Genomic DNA, 27,294 nt, shown 5'->3' on the forward strand with positions numbered 1-27,294 from the left:
GAGGAATTGAATCGAACACAACTCATAGTACACGGTTTCCAACAGCTACGCGTCCTCTTCGACACATTTACTCATTTGCTTAATCTGTATTTATGTTAGGAACAAAATATCTGCTGTCTAAAAGGCTTTTTTCAAATCAAGATTAAGGCAAGAGGTTTATCAGGTTTGTGTGTGGGGGGAGAATTCTTTGGTTTTAGTTTGAATTCAATTAATCTCCGCTATATTTCAGTCCAAAAGGCAAACGCAGCCTACCCTGGCGCTGTCCTGTGAGTGACTGAGGGGTCAGCAGCCACAAATCCATCAGTCTGCCAGAGGTCACAGAGTGGAGAATGCAGGACATTGCCATGAAATTCTACTCAGCTAAAAGAGTCCATTAATAAAGCGCGTTACTGATTTACCTCGTGTTCGCAGTCTGAGCACAGTATGGGCCGCGCACTCTCACCTCTGACCTCTGACCTCTCAACTGGAGGATAATTAGGGTGAGCGCGACCAGTGCCAGGACTGTGGACTGCTCCCGGGGGCTGATGGGAAATCCCAGCAGGGGCGGTGTCTGACACATGCCCGAGCCTGCATTAAACTATGATTAAGATATGAATGTGTCCAGTCACAGTAACGCCGGCGCTGCTCAGGCTTGTGCTTTGGAAATATGTGACGTCGACTGTGCTGCAAATCAGGGACCTCTGATCAGTCGCCCTTCCTTGGTAAAACTCACAAGATGCTTTCGACATTTCGACAAAGTTCAAGTCATTTTCTGTAATTATGTTGAAATATCTTAGTCAGCAGTTGCACAAGCGTTTTCGAAGCTCTCTGTCTTTTGTTGTGACGTAAAAATAGCTCAACAGTTAAAAACCTTAAAGGAATAGGCCACCGTTTTTACATACTGAGATATGTTCTTACCTTAGCTTTGACGAGTTCTTTAGGACCTGTCTGATCTTCCCCCGTGCCTTCAGTCACGTAAACACAGCGCAGACGGCGTTAGCATTTAGCCTCTCCCTCTCTCCACTATAGCTCCAAAACAGGTCAAGATAGAAGCTACCGAGCTCTTCCACGTTTTCCCTATTTAAATATGGTTACGTGAAGTGTTACACTACAAAGTATAATTACACAAAATTAAACAATGTGGATTTTCTAAGCGGATAAAAGGGGGAACTATATTGTAAGGCGTAGTAATACCAGGAGTAATTTGGCATCCGCACAGTAAAGTGAAGATTACTGCGCGGATTTCGAACTACTCCTGGTATTATTACGCCTTACAATATACAATATACCAGACAGGTCCTAAAGAACTCGTCAAAGCTAAGGTAAGAACATATCTCAGTATGTAAAAACGGTGGCCTAGTCCTTTAACCTTGGCTTTACCCAAATCTAAAAGCTTCTCGACTGGAGAGCAACAGTGTAATGCGTTTTTGCCACTTTTTTGTTGCTTTGTGTTGATCTTTTATTTCTTTTTTTTGGTACTTCTGGCTTTTGTGTTTTTCCATTGCTTTTTGTCACAGGAGTTTTTAACACGGTTTACAGTTTTTAGCGCAATCACAGTTGCAGTGTCGATCATGTTAACCTCTTAACCCCCACGTTAACCAAGCACATTTTCTCCAGTTTGGCATTACTGCACCGAAGCTTAAGGCAATGCTAAGTAACTTGTTTACCTTAATAAATCCTTTTCCTTTGATCTCCCCCTGGTGTCTCTGGCCAGAAAACCACACTTGCAACTAGACTGCCACCAGGTCGGAGTCACCAATACACACTAACAGAATCACAAAGAAGCTACCAGGCTAACGGGCAAAGCTAACTGCAGGCTAGCCCCACTTAAACAGTATTTTCAGCCAAGTTTTAGTAAAAAAAAAAAAAGATCTCCACTGCGTAATTGGATGTACAATATCCCTCTCTCCTTTTTGTCGTTTCTGTCAGCGTAGTATTTCCTCTCACGGACAATTAATGAGTAAAAAAATCGCAACATGCTATGACATCTGCAGTTGCGCTTATGGCCTCTAGGGGCATGAGTGACTTAGTACTGCTTCTTGGAAAAAGCATGAAAATAGCAACGAAAATGCAGTGTTTTTTTTACAAAACATGACAAAAAACGCAACAAAAAAGTTACAAAGACACAGCAGAAAAGTGCTGAAAAAGAAACAAAATCACACACAAAAAAAGACAAAAACGGAACAAAAAAGTGACATATAAAGTGAAGACAACGTATCGACAACGCATGGAAACAAGGAAAAATAAGTTTCGTTGATCTTAGCTTTCAAATGAGGCATGAACTGGAGAAAAGGCGCTCCGTTAAAGTGGGGGTTAAGAGGCGAAGAAGTAGAAAAGAAAGAAAGAAAAAAAAAATCAGGTAAAGCGCCTTTAACGTCAGCGCGCTTGAACATGTACGCAACCCAACAGCAGGGGGAGCCCGTGAGACTCTGCACGCCTGGCCGCGGTTATCGGGGAGGAGCTCATTGATTAGAGGGGCGTGGCTTGGCTTTACGCTGCGTGTGGGTTTCTGCCTCTCGGCGCGCACGTGTGAGCACTGTATGTGTGTGTGCGCGCAGTTGAGCGTGCGCGCGCGCTCTGACTGACTGACTGACTGGGCCAAACTCTCTCCGAGCGCCGCTGCAGCCTGCCTGCCTCCTGCTTCACACCGGCCTCTCTCCTCAGACTGGCGAGCGTGGCGCGTTTCTCTTCCCAAAACATCACCGGAAAGTTACCGAACGCAAAAGCAAAGTTCAGCAGGAGCGCGCGCCGCGGGAGGCCGAGGGGGACACGGCGAGGGCGAGGACGCTCTTTGGATTTGGAACTTTTTCTTTTCAGTGTGCAGAGGGGGCAGAAGAAGAAGAAGAAGAAGGAGCCCGTGAAACAAAAGGCATATACGCGCTCACTGTAGCTTCATCGATCGCTCGCCGTGCGTCAACTGTACGTGCACCGCTCCTGCCGTGGCTTCGGACTGAACTGCCGTAACTTTTTGCGGAGTGACACTAACGACACATGAGTGGCTCTGAGTGGACTCTCAATCCCCTGGGATTACAATTATAACGAGGCGATGGATAATTTCTTCACGGAGGTAAGGCGCTTCTCTCTCTCCATTCACAACGCGCGCTCGGCTCGGCTTTGGGATGTGCCACACGAAAACGCACAGTCATAAAAACGACTTCATTTGGAAAGAGTTGTTTAAAGTTGAATGTACTGTGGTGCTGGCCGTTTTGTGCATTGTGGTTTTGCATTATGGTTAATTTCCTCATAGATTTGTGCTTTTGAGGCATTGTGTGGACGAACACCAAAAGTCAATGCAAGTTGTTCTTGTTGTTATTAAGGGGAGACACTACAGGCAAAACTATTTTTTTTCAGTTTTCAGGTTTTGGGCCAAATTGGTGTCTGAACATACAGGCTTTCACCCGGAAACGAAAAATAAACCTAATCTTCACAAAAACATGTTTAAATATTGCGCTGATTCAATGTTCCCCCATAGACTTATATGGGAGAACACAATTTCAAGGCCGTTTTTCTCAAAACACATTTTCTAGCCTTGGACTGAACAATATTTGGAAGATTTTTTCAGAGAGATTTTTTATTATCTAATCCCTTAAGCCCCATTTATTGAGTTTTGAATGTTAAAAATAAGGCAAAAATTAAATTTTTACAAATTTTTTCACTAAAAAACAGCTTATTTTAAAACTAAACAAGAAATCCAAAATCCTCTGTGAAAAAGTCTTGGTAACTCATTTATCAATAAAATGAAAGAACAAATTTGAGTGTAACTCCATTATTCAGATTTCGTCGCCAAAAAGATGGGAAATTTGGGACATTTTTAGGCATAAAACACCTTGTTCTTTTATGAAAAGATAAAATGACAGAAAACTTGCCATGTATTTTTTTTCTCACATTTATGCCAGTGACCTACGGCAAAAGCTTCAAATTGATATCTGTAAATATAATTTTTTTCCCTAAATCGCCTGCAGTGTCTCGCCTTAAGTGGATTGTTATGATTAAGGCATCAAATTGCAAAAGTTGTGTCAGTTTTATCAGAAAACCCTTTCCGTTCCGAAGTTGTTTTGTTTATAGATCCTGTTATTCATCAGAGACCCCTCGCTATTGCCAAACCAAGCGAACAATGTTTCTCAAACCTTTCACACCAAGTCCCAACCAAGGAAATATAATATTAGGCCGAGATGAAGCTCGCATCGGGACTAAACAACATATAAGCTTGGTCAAATTTTGTAATTATGTCTTAACTCGATCTAAATCATGTCAAATCCAGGGGAAAAAACTCCTATTTAAATGCTTTACTAATGCACATATGCAATTATCTCTAGTTAAAGCCACACTGTGCAACAATTGACGCAACTAATGGAATAAAACACAAGCATTTGTTTGATTAAAGATATTTTTATCATTGAAAAATCCCTGTGTGTGTGTCAGTGTGTGTGTGTGTGTGTGTGTGTGTGTGTGTGTGTTTGCCCCCCTCTCCTAATAACCTGACTGTAGCTTTACCGGGAGCGGGACGTCTCCAGCTTGAGATGTTGACAAAAGGCAGGTCAGGTCCCTTATCCAAATCCATTCTTTGTTGACCCATTTCAAGAATAGCAGTGTCTGTGTGGAGCGGGTCAGAAGGAGCATGTTTTGTATTGGCAACAGTGTTTTCCGAAATGTTGCGCAGTGTGCCTTTAAAGTGAATAAGGTCTTAAATCGGTCTTTTGCAGACATGTGATTAGCGGTTGCTGCCGGTGGTTGCCATGTCGAGGACAAGTTATATGACTCGTGGCACACGGATTTGTGATTGATACAGTGTGATTGCGTCCCATCTTGCGTATTGTAAACTAAGGTGACGTTTTGTGGTGTTAACCTCTTAACTCCCACCTGAACGGATTCCATTTTCTCCAGTTTGGCTTTACCCTAATCAAAAAGCTTCTTGGGAGAAAAGCACCAAAACAGCCACAAAAAATGAGAAGAAAACAAGGATGTAAACGCAGCCAAAAAGTGACAAAAACTCAACCAAAAAGTGACAAAAATTCAACCAAAAAGTGACAAAAATTCAACAAAAATTCTACAAAAAAGTGACAAAAATTCAACAAAAAAGTGACAAAAATTAAACCAAAAAGTGACAAAAATTAAACCAAAAAGTGACAAAAAACTCAACCAAAAAGTGACAAAAACTCAACCAAAAAGTGACAAAAATTCAACCAAAAAGTGACAAAAATTCAACCAAAAAGTGACAAAAATTCAACCAAAAAGTGACAAAAACTCAACCAAAAAGTGACAAAAATTCAACCAAAAAGTGACAAAAACTCAACCAAAAAGTGACAAAAATTCAACCAAAAAGTGACAAAAACTCAACCAAAAAGTGACAAAAACTCAACCAAAAAGTGACAAAAATTAAACCAAAAAGTGACAAAAAACTCAACCAAAAAGTGACAAAAACTCAACCAAAAAGTGACAAAAATTCAACCAAAAAGTGACAAAAATTCAACCAAAAAGTGACAAAAACTCAACCAAAAAGTGACAAAAATTCAACCAAAAAGTGACAAAAACTCAACCAAAAAGTGACAAAAATTCAACCAAAAAGTGACAAAAACTCAACCAAAAAGTGACAAAAATTCAACCAATAAGTGACAAAAACTCAACCAAAAAGTGACAAAAATTAAACCAAAAAGTGACAAAAACTCAACCAAAAAGTGACAAAAATTAAACCAAAAAGTGACAAAAACTCAACCAAAATGTGACAAAAGTTCAACAAAAATGTGACAAAAACTCAACCAAAAAGTGACAAAAACTCAACCAAAAACTGACAAAAATTCAACAAAAAAGTGACAAAAATTCAACAAAAAAGTGACAAAAATTAAACCAAAAAGTGACAAAAATTTAACCAAAAAGTGACAAAAACTAAACCAAAAAGTGACAAAAATTAAACCAAAAAGTGACAAAAATTAAACCAAAAAGTGACAAAAATTAAACCAAAAAGTGACAAAAACTCAACAAAAAAATTACAAAAACTCAACAGAAATGTGACCAAAATTTAAAAAGATAAAACAAGTAAAATAAAAAAGGTGACACAACACAGCAAAAGATCAGTTTTGTGGGTCTTAGCTTTCAAATGAGGTGCTACACAGGCCTATACAATAGCCAAAGAGGACAGAATGCACTTGTTTTAGGCGGGTGGTAAGAGGTTAACCGACTGGAGATCACCCTGATATTTTTTTGTCTGGAATGTGAAAACGAGAGTCTTCATTATGTGTTTCTCTCCTCACAGTGTTTCAAATCCAAAATGAGAAGTATTTTTGGTCCGCTTACCTGTTACATTGTGATTTCCCATTCATGTCAGGCCACTGTGCTATTAAAAACATTCGAGTAAAAAGCTCCAGCTGCTACACTGGGACAACCTTCTTCTCACCTGACACCTTCCATTGTGAGCAGCCCTTAACAGCCGCATATGAAAGCAGCGAGCCGATCCCCGGTGGATTTCTGGCATTTCCGCACCTCTCCCCCTGTTCCCGCTGAAGAAAACGCAGACTCGTCGTGAATCTATTCTTAGCTCCCCCCGACTCGGAATCTGGGTCCTGTCAGCTTGCGGTACTTGTTGAATGGTTGGAGATAAAGTTGAGTTCAGTGCACTTCCTGTTCTCGCCGATGTTGAAGTGCGCACTCGCTCACTCTGGACGCCGCAGTGGAGAGTTGTCGAGATTAGGCGTTGCTAATTGGCGTATGTTTGGTGTGTTTTCGAGATAGTGATGAACTTACCTTGGACTTTTTGAAATCGGTTTGGGTTGCATTTGGACAAAAGAAGACAGAAAGCGAAACCGTTTCACGATCTGATCTCCATGACGACCTGCTTCTTTGGTGACATCGCAGTGATTGAATTCTCCATGTCCATGTTCACTGAGGTTTAGTTGGTGAAACATGTGTTTAGCAAACTTATAGCTAACGAATTTTCATCGCAATGTTTCTCTGTTCCCCAAGGCCAAGGGGGTTGTGGGGAACTCATTTTAAAGAGGGGGTATTATGCTTTTTTCAATCACACAGCACCAGTCTATATCACACTACAATGATGACCAAACCTTCTGTTGGTCTGTAAATGCAGTAAATTAGAATAACTGCCTTGTATAAAATGTCTCTCTCAAAATGGCTGTAGTGAATGTCTTGAAATAGGCCTCTGTCTCTTTAAGAACCTCTGACCCTTTCAGACACGCCCCCTCCACACGCTGTCTGTGGCATCAGTGGGGAGGGGGCTCTGCTGAGGAGCAGTGGTTGGTTACTCGGCTGGTGACGAAAGCTCGGAGGCGTCTCCAGGAGGTGGGGGCGTTCCTAGGAGGACTCAGGCAAACCTATCCCTAAAATGGCCGCCATCAGAGTTTTGACAGATTACTCAAAAATATGTGAATGTGCCAAGGCAACACTTCAGGCATGTTTTTAATGAAGGAGTGACATAATAACATGATGTAAAGCTTGAACAAGTCGATTTTGCATAATACCCCTCCTTTAAAGCCCTGACTTAGCTCTTTCGAGATATCGGGTTTCATAGGCGCTAGATTGGCCGACAGCCGATGTAGCAAAATGTCCAAACATCATCCGATATATTGGCCGGTCGATATATCGGGCGACCTTTACCTTCTACCCACTCACGGCTTCTGCTGGTCGGTCTCGTCTCATAGCGAGGTCAGTGTAAACCCTCAGGACCAGATCAGGCTTTTGTTGCAGCTGAGCAACAATACACGCCCACTAAGTACACGTGAATCGTTGTCCAAACAAAATCATGGCATGAACTTTTCCCATGAAACGTCAGATTTCAACATTCTGATTTGGGAATGAGCAGAAACCTCTTCCAAAAATGTTAGTCAGATAATGAATTTTGTCTATTTGTCGTTAATCCCTTGCTTTTGAGCTTTGTTTGCCAAAATGTACGCTTATTGGATTGATTATAGTAGAAGGTGACAATATGGAGTCCCGAAATAGCTTTGCAGCGTACGGTCAACCCTTTATTTGTTCATTTTTTTAAAAGTTACAATGACAACAAATGCGAGGGACATTCCACTAACTTTCAACATAGAAACTTGCGCTATAGTTTCCACCTTAAACGCTCTGTGGGCCCTTAAACCACCGTAATCCCGAACGCTCACATTTTGCCTTCAGGAAACCTCCTTGTCATCGGCCCATTGACACGACACTGACAGACTTGCAGCTCCAAAGCCGCATTTTGAAACCATCGCAAACCGGTTTCCCCTCTCCTCTGTAACGGTCATAGCGTTTATGGCTTTCTGTCAGCCCGCTTCCCGATTGGCTGCTTCCAAAAACTGCAGGAGCAGGTTAAAGTTCAACACGGAGAGGCTTGTCGAAAATCTGTTGGCTCTCATGACGACTCTGTGTGGATAGAGGGAGAGAGAAGTTCCCAATGGCTGGGAACGGGATCAGATATCAGCAGTAGCATGCGCCAATAGATCGCGTTTTTTCCGAAACAAAGAGCCTATAGTCTTGAAGGAAAATAGCATTGGACGAGGAAGTGGATCAGGAGTTGTAGTTTTGGAGCCGGGACAGGAATCTAAGGAATGAAATGAAGTCTCCAGATTTTGCTTTAGGGACTTTAAGCTCACAATGAAAGAGGGCTGTATTTTTCATTAGGAAGTTGAAGCTCTAGCTTATCATCAAAGAATGGAACGCACATAATTTAGATTGGACATGTCATCGATAATTGTTGCTTATAAATCTGCTCCGTGGTGCTAAGCCAATAAACTGTACATGGGGTATTTTTTTGGCTAACTTCCTGTTGGTCAGTGTAAGGCAAAGACTACTTCCTGTCCACTTTTTTCTTTTCTTTTTATAAAATAAGATTAAAAAGCAGAAGATGATATAAATAGACGTCAAGCCGAGTGTGTTTCTCAAAAATAGTGTGGTGCTATTTTACCATTTGTTAGCTTGAAACTAGCGTTCGGGTTAGCCTTGGAGCTAAAGGCTATCAATAAAAACACAAGACTCTTCCAGCAATGACGTATTTACATCCTGAGGTTTTGATATGTTGTAAGTGATCATTCAATAGCTGCTTATTGTCTGCCACGTATCGTGTACATTTTGTATTTTTTTCTGTGAGACACGGCTAATTCTCCATTGGACAGGAAGCAGTTGTTCCCTTAAGACGTTAGCATCATGTTAGCATAGAACCTTCCGGGCACGTAGCCTGTTTAATCCTGATTCTTGATGTAATGAAGTATATTATATCACGTACAGTAGAGACATTGTGAAAAGTACAATACAAATGCCTTTCCTTTACTTTGAAAATGCTAAATTTATTTGACATTAATTCCATGTAACTGAACAGTCCTAGAGGGAGGCCTGCAGATTTGACGACACACATGTATTATTTGAAGGTATGCTACAACAAATACCAAGGCCTAGGTGTCCAAAGTAGTTAAACAATTGTACAAAGAAGTTGCGTAGATGAGATTTAAAGCCAGCTTGGTCTTTAAAATACAATTTGAAATATTTTGAGGCATACAGCATGATATTTCACTTATCCTTTGTCTTTTGCATTATTCTAACCAGCTTATCTTCACACCCTAAACACCCTTAACCACGACGATGTCTTGTCATTGGTCCTTGTCTGTCTGAGCTGTTTCCATCGTGAGCCATGTGGCACTTCTACTGGCGCTCCTCCCACTTACAATCAGACGTGACTGATGTCGTAAGCGATCGCCTCCAGAGCCGTTACCTGCACACACGTCGTGAAAACAAAGGTGTGTCGGGGCTAGTGCCGCATAATAAAGTCCATTAGTCAGAGATGGCTGCAGGCTGTGTGCAGTGTATCAGCAGAGCGTGTCATGGTGAAGTTTAGATTCGCTCGCCTCACCCACATCATGAGTCAGTAACGCCCCGGTCAAACTCAGATGGAGGTACGACGGGCGACTGACAGAACCTTCTGCAAGTGAGGAATGAGAAAGTATAGGAGACCCATGAAGTACGGCAATTTCTATGGCTTGGTTTGCTTTTGGAGCTCAATTGTGTGAGCCCTTTTTTTCCCTGGAGACTCTTTTTATGCTTTTGTACATGTACATTCTTCTCTCGTCCAAAGCATAGCTGGAGATCCTCATCCTGGCACTTTTGCAGAGTCCCCGCCCCCTGTAGTTGAGAGAAAATGTACATGGCGGTACATACAAAAGCTCTGATCTTTTCTCATTCTGTGGACGAAATGTTTCAATCCAACGAACGCACCATTTCCCTGGCAATGGACGACCAGGAGGTATTTTGAAGGGAAGTAAGAGCCAGCTGTTCGATCGCTCTCCACGCTGGCCAAGGGTTAGCATTAGCTTCACCTGTTGGCCTTGTATCATGTCCATTGAGTCTACTATAATCTGTAAATATTCAGCTATTGGCTTATTTATGATCCACCCAGTCTTAAAACGCACATTAGCGTTAGCAGTAGCAGCTAGTAGCTTAGCTTGTGTGGAATGAAACATGTAAATAAAGGTATGCTTATATTTTGCTCTCACAATGTCTTAAACTAATCGTAGACTGCATGAATTTAATTTAGTAACAATGTTAAAGGAAGAATAAACGCTTAAACGTAAAAGCTATACAAGCAAATGTTGCCGATATGTAATATGTTCGGTGTCTGCCTCACCCTTCCCTGTCCTCTGTCCTGTCCAGTCTCTTGTCACTGTAGTTGCTTGAGATCCCTAATGTTCCTTGTACAGTATACGTGCATGTCAGTGTATCATTGTTCCTTGTCCTGTGGTCTTTCTGTTTCCTATATTGTTTTGTGACTTCCATGTGTCTTACTGTTACATTTTTAACGTCAGCCTGTCGAGGGACAACAGATGGAAATTAGCCTATAGCTAAAATCTGACATATTTATATATTTTATAGGTTCATTAATATGTACTGTCCCTACTTAAATAAATAAAAGTAAATCATGCCCATGCCATGTCCTGTCCAGCAGTAACCTCTTCCTTTGCATGGTTTTCATAGAAAACATTCACAAAATTCAGTAGTATATAAGAAGTTCTCAGACAATCTCTTCCCATTCATTTCATTGGAGGAGATCTTCTGTTTCACCCAAAGGAGGCGCTAACCTTTGCAGTGACATCGCTCCCATCTATCTGTTTTAAGGCATCATGTCTATTAGCTATTGGCCATCGGTTAGCCAATTATGTTCTTACAATGGTTAATTCAACCTGCAGCCAGTGGGGGGCACTCCACAGACATTTACATAGACAATATTTTTACTTCAAGTCAAATCAAGTGAAAGCAGATTGTTAAGGCACAATTACGTTTAACGTCCTCTTTAAAAACAAATATATACTTTGGTTTTATGACTTGAATTGTGAATTCAAGTCTGCAGTGAAAAGGAAGCCATAAAATGCTTGTTTTTTCCTTTTCCAGGATGTTTGGGCTAGAGTCTAAGCCCTCCCTACCTGTTGTTAGTACTGTATACAAATCCTTAATCGGCCTCAACAGAAACGGCCGGGCATGTTTTGATAGCGCGGTCGTTGACTGCGCACCTTGTCACCCTGAGCAGGACGTGTATGGAAAGTGACTGACAGACAGGAGCCGAGAGTATTGTTTTAAATGAGCAGGGCAGGCCGAGGTGACGACAGTGGCACATCCTTTAGCGCCGGGTTACTGCTCTCTAATTACGCAGCGCAGCCACAACAGTCTGGGCCCAGCGTCCCGGCACTGCAGGCTCTAAATATAGACCTGCGCGGGGCAACGTCACACAGTCATTCTGGAGTTGACTTTATTATAGCCTTTAGTCATCGTTCAGCTTTATTCTCAACTTGTAGGTCATCCTGGAGAAAAAGCAAGAAAACGATCGCACATTCTACTCTTAGTGCCACAGCTGTTAGACTGTCGGAAGCTGCCAATCTGAGCCATCAGCCCCTCTCTGACCACTCCTGACCACTCAGTCAAGCATGAAGTGAAGTGTCTTGCTCAAGGAAATAACAACTGCGACAAAAACATTATTGTTCCATCAAGCAAACTGAGATAACTGCAGATGGCCCAAAGTCTAAACACTGGATTTTTCTCAGTGAAATACAATATTAATTATTAAATATGAATGAAATAAGCCTATAAAGCTAAAGTCATGTAAGTCCAAATCAACTGAACTCTGCATAGAAAGAATAATTTCAGTAAAAGTTGTAATTAATGGGCTTTTCTTTTGAGGTAGAGACTTATGTTACATTGACGGTAAAGTCTCAAAGCTGCACCAGTTGGCAAACACTGGTTTAAATTGAGCCAGGAAGCGGTTTTATTCTTTGGGAATAGTTGCATTTGAGTTGCACCCGCTGACCAGACACTTTATGCTGGGTTTTAAGCGCTCCTCACCACCACAAAGGTCAGCACTGTGGAAGAACGACGTGTTAAGATGAGTTATACCTGCACAGTCTTCTCTCATTTGTTTGGTCAAGGCTCTATTTACACTGCCAACGGCTGACTCGAGCCTTTTCAAAACAAATACATGGAGTCATTTGTGTCAAGGCTTGAAATTGACCTACGACGTGGTGTTTTCCGGATACTGGTTGCTCTGGTGTTGAAAGCACCAGCCTTTGTTTCGATCCGCGCTCACAGAAAAGCGTTTGGCGATTACACAGTGGTAGCAAATCCCCCCCAAAACTATTATTTATATGTTCATTGCATCGCTCCCTTAATCTCCTCTGCTTCTGCGTTCCCCATTACAGCCATTAAACACTAACAGCCTAATTAGACTTTATATGGCCTTGGCCAAAAGTCCTGCCGCATTGAGCCCTCCTTTCTTCCACTGCGAGTCTTTTCTCTTCACGTGCGGTTTGGAGAGCGCATGGCGTAACCCGACACCGACGGAGCAGCCGCACAGAACCGGGAGGAATTCCAGCAGGCTGCAGATTGGTGTTTTTTTTTTGCGCCGCTGTCGTCAGAACACAGCTCGGTTTAGCTCAGATTCGGCCCGCTGTGGGGTGGTGGTGCGAGGCGGTGGGTGTGCGAGTTTGACTTGTGAAGATTTGAGGTTGGGTTTTTGTTGCATCAGCATGAACGTCAGAGCGTGTTTTGACATTTTCTGTGAATGTCACTGGCTCACGGAAAGGTTGACCCCGTCCTGTTGCCGTACAGGTGTTGAATTCAGTTGCAATCCTCAAGTTTTGAAGTCGCAAACTCACACATTTGTCGAGTTGCTTTTACTTGTATTGCAGCAACATTTGGCCAGTAGTATCTGTGTTTTTACTCAAATAGCCTTAGCCACTTACTAATTGCGACCATTCAAATTCCAATTAAAGGGGCTGGAAGCAAGTTCGCCATTTTATACTCACTACTGCCACCTCAGGCCATATGTGTAACTGCACCTTCTATATTAAAGGAATAGGCCACCGTTTTTACATACTAAGATATGTTCTTACCTCACTTTAGACGTGTTAATATATCCCCGTCTGGTCTTTGTCCGTGCGCTCTGCCAGGCAAACGGAGCACATACGCAGCCTCTCCCAAATGTCACATAGCTCCAAAAAAGCTCACGATAGAAGCTACCAAGCTCTTCCACGTGTTCCCTATTTAAATAAAGTTACATGAAGTGTTTTCATGCGAAGTATATTTACACAGAAATGTAACATGTCGATTTTATAAGCAAATAAAAAGGGGGACTATATTGAGAGGCGTAATGATACGAGGAGCACAGCGTCCGCGTAGTAACTCCTAAAGACTTCCCCCCGCTCACTTCCGTCAATAACCTTTAGGAGTTACTGCGCGGACGTTTTACTCCTCGTATCATTACGCCTCACAATATAGTACCCCTTTTTATCTGCTTATAAAATCGACATGCTACATTTCTGTGTAAATATACTTCGCATGAAAACACTTCACGTAACTTTATTTAAATAGGGAACACGTGGAAGAGCTTGGTAGCTTCTATCGTGAGCTTTTTCGGAGCTATGTGACATATGGGAGAGGCTGCGTATGTGCTCCGTTTGCGTGACAGAGCGCGCGGACAATGACCAGACGGGGATATATTAACTCGACTAAAGTGAGGTAAGAACATATCTTAGTATATAAAAACGGTGGCCTATTCCTTTAAGCTCGTGCATGACGGCAATTCGGGCCGAAGTGACACATTTTTGAGTGACCGTACGGGATTTTAGAGGCAGTTGTGGTGAACAGGTCTGAGCTCATTCTACACATTAGGACATGGCTGGAACATGTAGGGGGAGGAAAACACTTAATTTTAACATTTTTAAACTCCTTATAGTCCCTTTAATCTCGCAATCCTATTGTTAGAGCAGGATCTGAAGATTTTGGTTGAGATGTCTGTGGTTGAGAAGGCCACACGAAGTTAGTTTGTAAATGTGTGCGTCCACATGGGTCGACTCAGGTCTGTGAAAACGATGCAATTCATCTTCCAGGCCTGTGTGAGGCGCTGTGATGCTAACCCAGAGAAATAACAAAATGTAGAGGGCACATGCGCAGTAAAGTTTTGTGGAATGTAAGCAGTGAAAATTAGACTGATTCATGGATTTACGATCTACAGAAGAGGTGAGGAGGTGAGTTTATTCTTCAGACGTAGCGGGACTAAAGCAGAAAAGTCCAACTGTCAGTCCAAAAACACAGACTTACTCGGCCGTGTTTTTTTACTTGTCACCTGTGTCTTGTGGACGGCAGTGGAGCAAAGAGGAGCGGAGTCAAACCATCATAGATCCATGAGTAAAACTCATTATACGGTCATTAGATTATGGATAACAGACACCACTCTGGAGCTGTGATGTCATTGTTTTAGTAAAAGTTGTGGAGACGTCGTAACAACGGCGCCACGTAAACGGTGTTTTGAGATCTTTTCACTCTGGGACCTAGTTTGGAAAATGTTCGTTTACAGACCCCAAAAACGCCGGCCTCATATGGACGATACACTGGATTGATCAAATATCTTTGCGTTTGGTCCTCAGCTTGACTTCAGATGGACAGCCCTGAGGTTCTCAAACTTATTAAGTTTCATCTCGATTGGCACTGGGGTATTCAAGCTGATTTCATCAAGGGCTTGATTTTCAAGTGTATTCACCTTATTCCGGAAGTTCCCTCCCGTGGGTGCCGCCATGGTGCCCTCCCTTCCACTAGTATTAGTTTACATAGGCCTGCAGACGTCAAGAGAAAATCTGTTGCTATATGGACACAAAGCTGTTTTCAGGCCACAAAAAGAAACAGCGCAGTGTTGACTTTTTGGTGCAAATGAACATTGGATATTTTACACAAGTCTGTCTCCTTTGGATCATATTTTAGCAGCAAACATTTCCCCTCGTTCTCCACTCACTGAACAGACTTTGTGCTCTACAATACAATACAACGGAAGTGCTGATTAGTGGCAAAGAGAGGCAAAAGTGGGCAGGGCGGAATAAGGAAAAGGTTTAATAATGCTTAATTGGGTCATTGAGGTCAAAATTGTGCAGAATGAATAAACTTTTAGTAAAAAGCACTGATGTAAAGCACTGATGTGTGCAGACTCGGGAAGAGGCCTGAGGACCAGAGGGAATTGTTCTGAGGGCCACATTTGTCCCGCGGGCCACTATCTGGCAGAGGTGGTGCTTGATTTCACAACACTTGAGTAAAAGTACAGATACTATTGGTCAAAAATGACTCCAATAAAAGTGGAAGTATTTCACACACAACAAACACTTTGGGATTCAAAGTAAAAAGTACAAATCTGTTTAAATAAATGTTATGAAAAAGAAGCTTACAACATGAAGATCAAGCCCAAATTTACCTGTACATCCAGTAACCCTGGAGGAACAAGCTTTGATCCATGTCGTGGGTCAGAACACTCGCATAGCGCCACCTACTGTTCCGGAGTGTGCGTAATAAGGCTTATTTTGGGACAACTTTATACTTTTTACTTTGGAGCTTTTGTAGAAATGCAGTTGATGATTGACACCTGTATAATTTGCGTATATTTTGGCAACATAACACAACTTTTCCAGATTGTCCCGCACTTGTTACCAACACTGTCACATCAAATATGTTGGTGATTTTTAAATCCGAAATCGCTCGCCTGCTCCATCCTGACTCGTCATCAAAGGATTATCATCATGTTTGTGTTGCGCAGACCTCCCACAGGGGCAGCCACAGCACTGTATGTAACACGTACGTCATTGTATTTAAGCTCATAATTACATCAATATTTGTTAAAAGGAGTGCCGTTTACTGTCTGCACATAGATTTAGATGAATAATAGAAAGTATTAGACACCTAACCAAAAGATTTACTAGTAATGATGAGTAGGCGCCAAATGTGGGAAAGTTGTTGCATGCTGTGTTTTTGTTTGTACTGTGGCACTTGCACATGCTCAGTAGGTCGATTGGTAAGTCCAAGACAGTGAGCACGACTATATACACGTTACACAAATAGTTCAGAGTTTACAGAAAGGAAGACGAGTTACAGTAGGCACTTGATGCGTATAAACAAAGCCCAAAGTATCTGTCTGGAATCAAATTGAGCAATTTGCTATTTCCTTAACATTTTCAAACTCAAAACGATGTCTTTTTTTTTGCTAACGGCATGCTAGCAAAAGAATAACGTTGTAACAAATACATTTTGACAGCAGAACCTCCGATCATGGAATAAAGGCCTTTATAGTTTTGTGTTCTATTTTCAGCAATAGAAGGAAAAACTGACAAAATAGACAAGATTACTCAAAACAATGTCTTTCTTATGCTAGCGGCATGCTAACAAGCGGCAAGCTAACAAGCGGCATGCTAACAAACGAATGGAGCTGTTTTAAAAGCGTTTTGAGAGCAGAACTTCTGGTCATGGTTTAAAGCAGTACTAAGTAACTCTTCCCCCTAGAGGCCATAAGCGCAACTGCAGGTGTCGTAGCAAGTTACGATTTTTTAACTTATTAATTGTCTTGGAGAGAAAACACTACACTGACAGGAAAGGCGAAGGGAGAGAGGGTTACTGTGCATCCAATTATACAATGGAAATATTTTTTTTCACTCAAACTTTGCTGTAAATACTGTTTAAAGTGGCGTTAGCCCGCAGTTAGCTTTGCCCGTTAGCCTGTTAGCTTCTTCTTCGTGATTCCATTAGTGTGTATTGCTTTCTCCGGACCGGTGGCAGTCAAGTTGCAAACATGGTTTTCTGGTCAGAGACACCAGGGGGAGATGAAAGACCCTCCAGTCATCCCATAAACACTTGTATTACCCCCACAGGGACTACGGGAAGGATTTATTAAGGTAAACCCGTTACTTAGTACTGCTTTAAAGGCCTTTACAGTTTCGAGTTCTATTTTCAGCAATAGAAGGAAAAACTGCCAACATAGACAAGATTACTCAAAACAATGTCTTTCTTATGCTAGCGGCATGCTAACAAGCGGCAAGCTAGCAAGCGGCATGCTAACAAACGAATGGAGCTGTTTTAAATGCGTTTTGAGAGCAGAACTTGTGGTCATGGTTTAAAGGCCTTTACAGTTTCGAGTTCTATTTTCAGCATTAGAAGGAAAAGCAGACAACATAGACAAGATTACTCAAAACAATGTAAATGAAATGAACAAAAACTATGGCAGATTTGTTACTGGTGATGGAGCAACATATATAGCGACTGTCGAAGAGGCTGCATTGTGGGTGAGTGTGCCCAGTAGCTCCTTTTAACCGCAATTTCATGACGTCAGATACACGAAACTCTATATCCTGCCTGAGACGGATTATTTTTGTTCCAAAGTGAGTTAGGAACCTCGGCATCACTGTTTGGGCTACAGCTCCACAGCCCCGCGTGTTTATTTGGACTGTAGACTTTATTACAAGGTTATTAATATCAGCGCAGACAAGGACAAGTCAAGGATAAAGTGAAGACAGATTAGAGAACGTTCTGGAAGTTTTTGTTTCAATGTCGCCACCGATTGATGGAGTGAGTGAACGAGGGCCTTGGTGATCAAGCTATGGGCATTTGTGTTATAGGAGCGACTAATGCAAATACGAGAAAAATTGGGACAAGTTGAGTCTTTTTTTGTGTTTTTTTTGGAGGAAAAGGAGGGATTTGCGGGAGTTGAGAAAGAAAACCGACAATGCAAAGATCCGTCGTGCTCCCATTGTGAAAGAGCGGCCCAGAGAGCACGAGACATCATTTCCACACATGGATGGACCCCCACAGAGTCCAGATCTTAAACCCATCGCACAGTGGTCACGTTCTCCCATCATCAGCACAAGATCTTGGTGAAAAATTGCTGCACATTGAGAAGAAGAAGAAGAAGATCTTTATTTATATAGCGCCTTTCACAGACATATAGTCACAAAGCGCTTTACATGAGACAATTGTACATTCACTCCATACTCGGTGGTGGAAAGCTACGTTTGTAGCTTCAGTTTCCCCTGGGGGAGACTGTCAGAAGCGCTTTCGCGACTACACACGTCTGCACCAACGGACCCTCTGACCACCACCATTCACTCACACATCATTCATCCTGGCCTATTGTGCATGTTTTTTAGTGGTAGGGGAAACCGGAGTGCCCGGAGGAAACCTACGCAGACACGGGGAGAACATGCAAACTCCACACAGAAAGGCCCCGTCCCTGGTGGGAATCGAACCCGGACCTTCTAGCTGTGAAGCGAGAGCGCTAACCGCTGCGCTACCGTGCCGCCCAACCCCTTCTGCAACATTGCAGAAGCTTCATGAAACAATTCTACTACAGCAAACGGAGCTGTGATGAAAAGACTAAAGGCTTTTATTGTTGTGGTCAGGCAGTGCTGCACCAACGCCATTTTGAGCAATTACCTCCAAAAACGTAAAAAAACCCCACAGCAATTATTTTCTTTTTCCGAGAGGTTGGATGCCGTGTTTCGCAGCAGCCGAGCATGAAGAGCTTAGAAAGTCTTGCCACCACAGCATACTTTCTGCCCGTAATCCTCCTGACCTGCAGACCTGGGACATGAGCAGTCCAAACACACTGGACCCCTCCCGCAATGAGTGTGCAGCCCCTTCCCATGAGCGGTCGTCTCAGCCAAAGCTCACAGTGACCCATAAAGTCCAGACAGAGCTGCGTGCTGAGGAGTCACCTAATCCATTGCACGCGATAACTAGACGATCGTCCCTTCGTCCAGTTATCGCTGACGAAGGGGCGACCTGTCACCTTTATCGAAATAAATACGATATTCAGATTCCGATGTTGCAACATGTATTCAAGTGTGGCCATAGCGGGTGTTGTTTTTTCTTGTGTATTTGTGTTATTTCCTAGAGATGCAGGGGCGGACTGGCCATATGTCCATTCTGGAAGAGCACAGAAGGGCCACTGGCTCTAGGGCCACCGGTCTGGCCCTCTCACTTTACCTTACCCTTACCCCCCCGGGCGCAACCGAGCTTTACCCAAATCTAAAAGCTTAAAAGAAAAGCATCCATAAACAAAAATGTGCTGGAAAAGCAACAAAAAAGTGACAAAAACACAACAAAATGTGACGAAAACGTAACGACAAAGCAATGAAGAAACAACAAAAACATGTCAAAAAAGAAAAGAAAAACAAGGGACAAAAACACAACAAAAAAGTAATGAAAAAGAAGCAAAAAGCAACAAAAACAAACGACAACAAACAAAAATGCAGCAACAACGTGACAGAAAGCTACCATCACTTTTCTAGATTTTAGCTTTCAAATGAGGCGCTGCAGTGTTGCTCTCCACTCAAGAAGCTTTTGGATTTGGGTAAAGCCGAACTGGAGAAAATGCTCTTGGTTAAAGGGACTATAAGGAGTTTAAAAATGTAAAAACTAAGTATTTTCCTCCCCTACATGATCCTCCATGTCCTCATGTGTAGAATGGGCTCAGACCTGTTCGCCACAACTGCCTCTAAAATCCTGCTGTCACTTTAAAAGGTGTCATTTTGGGTCTGAAGTGCCGACATGCACGAGCTTGATATAGAAGCTGCAGTTACACATATGACCTGAGGTGGCAGTAGTGAGCATAAAATGACTAACTTGCATCTAGCCCCTTTAAGGCGGGTGGTAAGAGGTTAAGTGTCCAGAGTCCAGGGCTGTTTTTTCAGTCCCAGTCCGCCCCTGTAGGGATGCATCAAAAGACGGGGAGAGAGAGAGAACATTGGTTTGTCTGCGCCTAGAGTCACCACAACTCGACCCACTTCAGATCTTTGACGTGCAGAAGCAAATTCATGTGACTCTGATGAAAAACAAACCTCTGTGAGAGATCCATTTTCTTCAGACTCGCAGGGTGTTCAATCTGGGCCATGGGTCGTCTCCACCGATGGCACGAGGACACCACATCTCACGCACGTTTGATCAGGATTCAGATGACAGTGTTGCAGAGAGTGAGTGAATGAATGGGTGCATTGAATACATTTATACATCGACATTCGGCTATCGGCTGATCTAGCACCGATATCTCCCCGGGACCGAAAGAGTCTTCTTGTTTTTGTATTGGAAAGAGCGACGTCTGGGCTTTAAAATGAGTCCTCCCACAACTTCCTTGGCCTCAGGGGAACAGAGAAACATCGCAGTGAAAATTGGTTAGCTACAAATTTGTTAAATACAAGTTTCACTAATCCTCAGTGAATATGGACATGCGGCATGTCATTTTGAAGCACAGAAATGGAGAATTTAATTGCTGAGTTAGTTTTGACCTCCGCAATTGTATTTTGGATAGCCGCGCCAAATGCCACGGCTAGCAAGGAAATATGATTGAATCACCTAAAGTAATGAAATTAAACTGCTGGAGTGGCCAAGTATTTATGTTTTAACAGGATTATAGATCAGACATTTGGAAAAATCAAAAATAGCGGTTGTATTACCGATAGCAACAAGCTTTTTCCCCCCGATATACTTGACAACACGAAACATTGATACATTATTATAAACAGCAATAACATACATATTTGATAGCTTTAGTATTTTTTCATACTGCTACGTTCTGAGACCTGCCTGTGATTGGTTAAAATGAGCTGCAACTGTCCCGCTAAAAGTTACTCAAATTACTCGCACAAATTATTCAAACAGAAGTCACAGGGCGACAATGTTTTTTCTCAATCGGGGGGAAATTGGAGTTGTTGGGTAACCCAGTCTAAATGACTACGTTTGGGAGGGACAAAACAAAAACTTTACTAACAAAAACTTATATATGTTTTATATATAAGTTTATATATATATTTATATGGCACAATGATGTCACACACAGGGCAGAATCTAATACATTATACACAGAAGATCTGCCTTTCCCAACGTTGTCATTAACCTCTTAACCTCCGCCTTAATCAACCACATTTTCTGCTGTTTAGCTTTACCCAAATCCAAAATCTTCTTTATTGGAGCTCACAGCCTATAGGTCAGCGTAATGCCTCGTTTGAAAGCTAAGACCCACAAAACAAATGTTACTTTTTTGAACATTTTTTTGTGCTTTTTTGTCCCGTTTTTGTTACTTTTTCATCACTTTCAAATGGTAAATCGCTACATGTTTTCCATTTATAGATCATCCAAACATATTGAGAATTTGAGATGGTAATTTTCGTCAACATTGCCCTCTTCAGTTCCTTATCTCTTTGACAGATGTTCTGCACAGTGTTTAGCATATTTCCTCCTGCTTTGACCTCGGGTGAGAATGTGAGAGCTGTAGCTGTAGGATTGGCATTACTGTGATGTTTAAAGCCGTCAGTTGTTCTGGATTCACAGCGCGCTATGGGCCCGACGCTAATCGCTAGAATTCCTGCCAACTGATGGCCTCCAGCTGATCACATACCCTCAACTACAACCAAATCCAATATAGTATGGGAAACTGTCAGAAGTATTGGTGATTTATTGTATAGTCCATCTCTTTGCAGCCACCTGTTTGTAAAGTATGTAGATGGCTTGTTCATGCTGACAAAAACGGTAAACATATTCATAAAGCTGCAATACTGTCCAGTTTCTCATGACATACAAAAAGTTCAAACTGTATTGTTAAAAAAAATCTTCTGAAACCCTCCTAGTACAACATGGGTGGGGTTTGAACCTACGAAAACAAAAGGTGCTGCCTCGAAACATACATTTTAATGAGATGACATATACACATTTTCCCTTTACCCATCGTGCAATGTTTAAAAAGCCGTGAAACGTACTATGGCCCAGTTTATTACCACTTCACTTGTCATTAACAGAATGACATCTGGCTCACAAATGCACTATTTTTATAGAGACACCTGCAGGAAGGAGGCCATTGGGCACGTCTTTTCAGAAAACATTCGCGTAAAGCCTGCTAAAGTATGTGGCAGTTACGTTTTAGGAGGCAGACGGTGACACGAGAACATTTACGATACTGTCTGTCTTTATGTTACGTAATAGGATAAGAACAGGCTATAGGAAAAGTGTCTGAACAGGCCTGGCTCAGGTTTACCTTATACCTATACACCGTGTACCGTTGAGGTTTAAGTGTGGGTGTTATGCACAATCAACTTTTCAAAATGCTTTCGAATGTGTCGAATCGGAAGAAAAGTTGAGTGAAACTTGGTGATATGGTATATTGTATTTTTCCGACAAAATGTTAGATAGAGATCGAGATGTATTTTGAGGAAATACTTCAAAAGGCCTATTACCCACCAAAAATCGTACTCAACTAAAAAAGCAAGGCTCAAATTCAGCAAAGTAGAAATTATCTTTGAACAGGTGTGTGGAGCAAAAAAAGAGGAAATGGACGGCTTCAAAGAAAGTCCAGCGAGTGATAAGGGAGAGAGGGACTTAAGAGCGGAACATGTGGGTCATTAGGCCATCAGACAGAGCAGGGTTCAGACGGCTGTGGAGCTTTACAAACCACCACAAAGTCAAGTCAAACATTAACCTGCACCAGAGGAATGGAGGTGAGGCTGGAACAGGACTGTTTGGCTAACCTCTTTGCTAAATCAAGCTATCTTTTTGTCCACTTTTATGTCTAGAACGCCTTTCTCAGTTCTCAAAGTTACGTTACAAGTGGAAGTCGATCGACCTCAACTCAAATGCCCTAATATGCCATTGAATAGTATTTCTTTCAAGAACACTGATGCTTGTTTGAATGTCTAAACTGAATTGTTTTCTTCTCGAGTTAATGCTCCTGTTTTAAAGGGAATATTTGTGTGACCTTTTTTATCTATTAACCATGTAACAACAGTGTTCACTCATCAGAAACATACCTGGATAAACCCTTTCATAATAAAGTCTTTTCTTCTCCTTTGATTTGTATGGATTTTATGGATCGAACCCGGGAGTGTCCTCCGCATTTTTAAAATTCCCAAACCTTCACTGTACTCTCTCTGAGCCGTTCTGCATGTAAAGACCAACAGAGGTGTTTTGCACTATTTTTGATTATAGCCACGGTATGAGGTTTTATTATTACGGTATCAAGCTTTTACTTTGGTAACCATAGAAACCGGAAGTATGGTAGCGGAAATTAGCTAAAACAGAGAAAAAAGACAGAAGAAAAGTCTGAAAAGGTTCACAGTTACAACGGAAAAAGCTACGGAAAAACAGTTAAAATACAAGGTTTAGCTTCGGTCAATTGGGGAACAAGGTTTGTAAAGTTAATGAGAAATATTTTTGATCAACTTGAAATGTTTATTGTAGTTTGGAAATGCTAGCAGATTGGAACTAGTGTAATGAGCTGTATAACGGTCGAAATGTAATGGTAAAGTCTGGTTTATTTGTTTTACCCAGCTCTTACGTTGGTTGATGACACGGACGGCGAATAAAAGTAATTTAACCACCAGTTCTGGCCTTCTTAATATTGACTGGATGCTGTACTACATGACGCCATTCATTTGTTATCATGCTGTTAGCTAAAAAGGAATTAGCATTTAAGACATTCGAGATGCAAACCAACACAGTCCTTGAACACCGAGAGCCTCATGTATACATAATATGTCCAGTATGAGTGATTTTACGGCAGCGTCCTTGTAGCTCGCTGTTGCTTCTTTGTTTGTTTACCCACGAGTGCTAATACTTAGCCTAAAGGTTAGCTTAGCTCTACTAGCAAGTTTCTACATTACACTGCTGCCACTCGTGTTGTCGTCTTGACTGTAATTTAAAGTTAGCGCCAACGTTCCAGCGCACCGTAAAAGTCGCCCTCTTTCCTCACCTTTTATCCACCAAAGCTACGGTTGACTTATGACTTTAATTAGCTCGCTTTCTCAGGCCTGGCGCGACCTTTTCTCCGCGCAAAGCTCCGGCGCCTGTAGTTGATCTCAAAGAAAAGCCCGTAAGAAGGATGTCTGTATTCTTATTGTGCCCCTTTTTTCCCACAGCTGGAGAACATATGGCCCCTACACACACATGCACACACACATCCTGCTCGGCTAATGCTTCTAACTCCGCCACTCTCACTTTCTCACACTTGTGTAAACAATGGGCTAAACGTGCGCTAACATTCTCCGCCGAAACTAGGTCAGGTGTCTTAAAGCAGAGCCCGCTTCCTATACTTTTACGGATTTGGGTGAGATTTGTAAGCGCTGGAGAGCAGGGGACGACGGTTAAAAAGTAGTTAGCGCGGCATCAGAAGTGCGCAAACATCCCGGTTGTTTTGTCCCAAAGCTGGATTCTCTCTCCCCCCCCGCTCCTCCTCATGTGAGATCGATTTAGTTTCGAATGCGCTTCACGCCACAGTCACGGGCAGAGGAGGGGGAAATGGAGAGCCCAGGAGACGCCAGGAGAAAAACCACAGAAGTCCTCTGTGAAGGGAATTCGATGCAAAGGCTAACTATGGCTCAAAGGGACAGGGAGGTAGACGGAAAGGTGCAAGGTAAACAAAGAGGAACTTAGCTTCTACTTGGTTGACACATTGTAAAGATGTTTAGACATGATGGTAGAACGTAATCTAACGGACGCCAATCTAAAATGAGTCAGTATTGGGATGGACTTTGTACTGTCATTATTTTTGTTTGTTAGCTAGCATGTGTTTGTTAGCATGCTAGCAAGATATAAAACCATGTGGCATCATAAGAATTAAAACCTAAACATGACATGGCTTCTTTTTAAAGAGGGGGTATTCTGCTTTTTTCAATCACATAGCACCAGTCTATATCTGCCTTGTATAAAATTGCTCTCTCAAAATGGCTGTAGTGAATGTCTTGAAATAGGCCTCTGTCTCTTTAAGAACCTCTGAGCCTTTCAGACACGCCCCCTCCACACGCTGTCTGTGGCATCAGTGGGGAGGGGGTTCTGCTGAGGAGCAGTGGTTGGTTACTTGGCTGGTGACGAAAGCTCGGAGGCGTCTCCAGGAGGTGGGGGCGTTCCTAGGAGGACTCAGGCAAAACCTATCCCTAAAATGGCCGCCATCAGAGTTTTTACAGATTACTCAAAAATACGTGAATGTGACAAGGCAACACTTCAGGCATGTTTTTAATGAGGGAGTGACATAATAACATGATGTAAAGCTTGAAAAAGTCGATTTTGCATAATAACATGTTTCTGTAATTATTCTTTATTAATTCATATCGAATGTTACAGTAGCAGGACCGATCATTACCCAAAGACATAATGGTGCGTTCCAGTCAACTGGTAACTCCTCCACTGGGGGGGGGGCGCCATTCCTGTCTTCATCTCGTATACGAACTCGTAGCAGTCTTGAGGTTTCCGAGTTTACAAGTTGGATTACCAGTTCGAGCGTCGTTCCAAGGCATTTTTCCAAGTGTGAGGTTGGAAATTTACCAGTTGCCAGTTGCCTGGAACGCACCATAAATCTGTGTCCAAACCTTGAACACTGAAATTTATGGTTTGCACTTACTTGTACCACAGTTCCCAAAACTCTACTCCTGATTTTTTCATAGCTCTGGGCATTTTGGTCTTAATAAAGAAAATAAAACTTAAAATGAATGTAATGTTGTCAACTTGATCGCCTCAGATTTGTTAAGTGTCTGAAATCACCATAAGGCACTGTGAGACTGCCTATCCCTTTCCTGGGTTTATTCATCTATGCATAATTTCCCACTGGACTAGCACGTGCCATTAAAACTCAAAGCCCCATACGTTTTGCTCATTTGGCGTGCCTAACACCCCATAACTGCTTTTTATATTGGGGCCTAAACTATATGCTATTTCTCATGTAAGCTGTGTTTAACGCTTCCCTTTGAGCACAGTGAAACGTACGTATATTGAGCCACTATGAAGGCTAATAAAATCGAAACAGACCTGCTTTAAGAAAATGGAAAAACACATTTGACATTGTCCAGAGCTCAGTGCACCTTTTATTTAATCACAGCTAGAATTTCCTGTGATCTGGCTTTGCAAAATGTGCATGCTGCTATTTTGTATGCCCTCTGCAACAAAAGAACTTGGCTTTAGCTAGAATTACTAAAGTTACAAGCTTTAGCAAAGTTACAATCAAAGATATCGCTGAAAAAATATATAACTCATTCCTGTTTTGCCGTGTGGCTTCTGTTTACTTTCGTCCGTGTGAAATGGTGGGAACAGAAGTGCTTTGTTGTGACCGGTGGTGTCCATGATAAACGCCGTGTCTCCTGCCGCTTTGACCTCCAGGTCCAGCCTCCTAAAAGTGCCGTAAAAGTGCCACTACCGCTCGGGCTTTCCAAACCGCGCCTAGCTAGCGCTCCCCATGCTAGCTGCTAACCGTTTCATTACTCTCGGAGGAGATGGATTTGTGATAGCCTTATAAAAACTAATGATAGGGTTCTGTACAAGAAGCAGCAACTACATAAGGGGTATAAAATGGCAATTTAGTGTTGGCCTACTTTATATGTGGTCTTAAATTGTTAGTAGTTGGATTAATAGGAGTAGAAAGTTCAAATACGTCAAGCTATACTTCTGTTGTAGCCAAATTTATCGCAAGAGACATTAGCCTTCTTGCTAGTCGGTGTAATAGAGTTCGGGAAAGTCCACAGTTACCATGGAGATCCGCCATCTTTGCAGCTGTTAGCATGCATTTCCATAGACTAACATTAGCTAAAAACAGTATAAAAAGTGGAGAAAAAAGCCGTGGAACAGCTCCGTTAGCTGCAGATTTACTGCTGGTAAATACATCTAGCACACTGTGGTGTCCAAGTGTTTTAATGTGAACAATAACTCCAGTATTTTAACTTTTAAAATCTCCATTAATTTACAATTGCTGCTAATCCCATAATGCTTAGCGATATGACGTCACATTCCCGAACTCTATTGCAAGAATACTAAATGTCTCATGTTTACAGTTAATAGAGTGGATTGTCTACCCGAAAAAAAAAACACGTAGGCCTATATTCAAAATGCAATCGGTTTATTTCTTAAAGGAACAGGCCGCCATTTTTCCATACTGAGATATGTTCTTACCTGAGCTTAGACGAGTTGATGCGTACCTGTCTGGTCTTTGTGCGTGCCTATGGAAGAGCATGGTAGCTTCCAACTTCACCCCCCTTCGGAGCTGTAGGAACATGTTGGGAGAGGCCAAATGCTAAC

General features: G+C 42.1%; 1 protein-coding gene across 1 annotated transcript in view; it reads left to right on the forward strand.

Annotated features, from left to right (window-relative positions):
* The first annotated feature begins 2,624 nt into the window (after positions 1-2,624).
* myo10 (myosin X) overlaps positions 2,625-27,294 on the forward strand; it is a 135,850-nt gene continuing 111,180 nt past the window's right edge. Inside the window, exon 1 of the mRNA XM_079569108.1 lies at positions 2,625-3,046. Within this exon, the coding sequence (XP_079425234.1) occupies positions 3,026-3,046 (21 nt within the window). The 5' untranslated portion in view covers positions 2,625-3,025. The remainder of the gene's footprint in view (positions 3,047-27,294) is intronic.

The sequence above is a fragment of the Gobius niger genome, assembly GCF_951799975.1.
Source record: "Gobius niger genome assembly, chromosome: 13".
Classification (NCBI taxonomy): domain Eukaryota; kingdom Metazoa; phylum Chordata; class Actinopteri; order Gobiiformes; family Gobiidae; genus Gobius; species Gobius niger.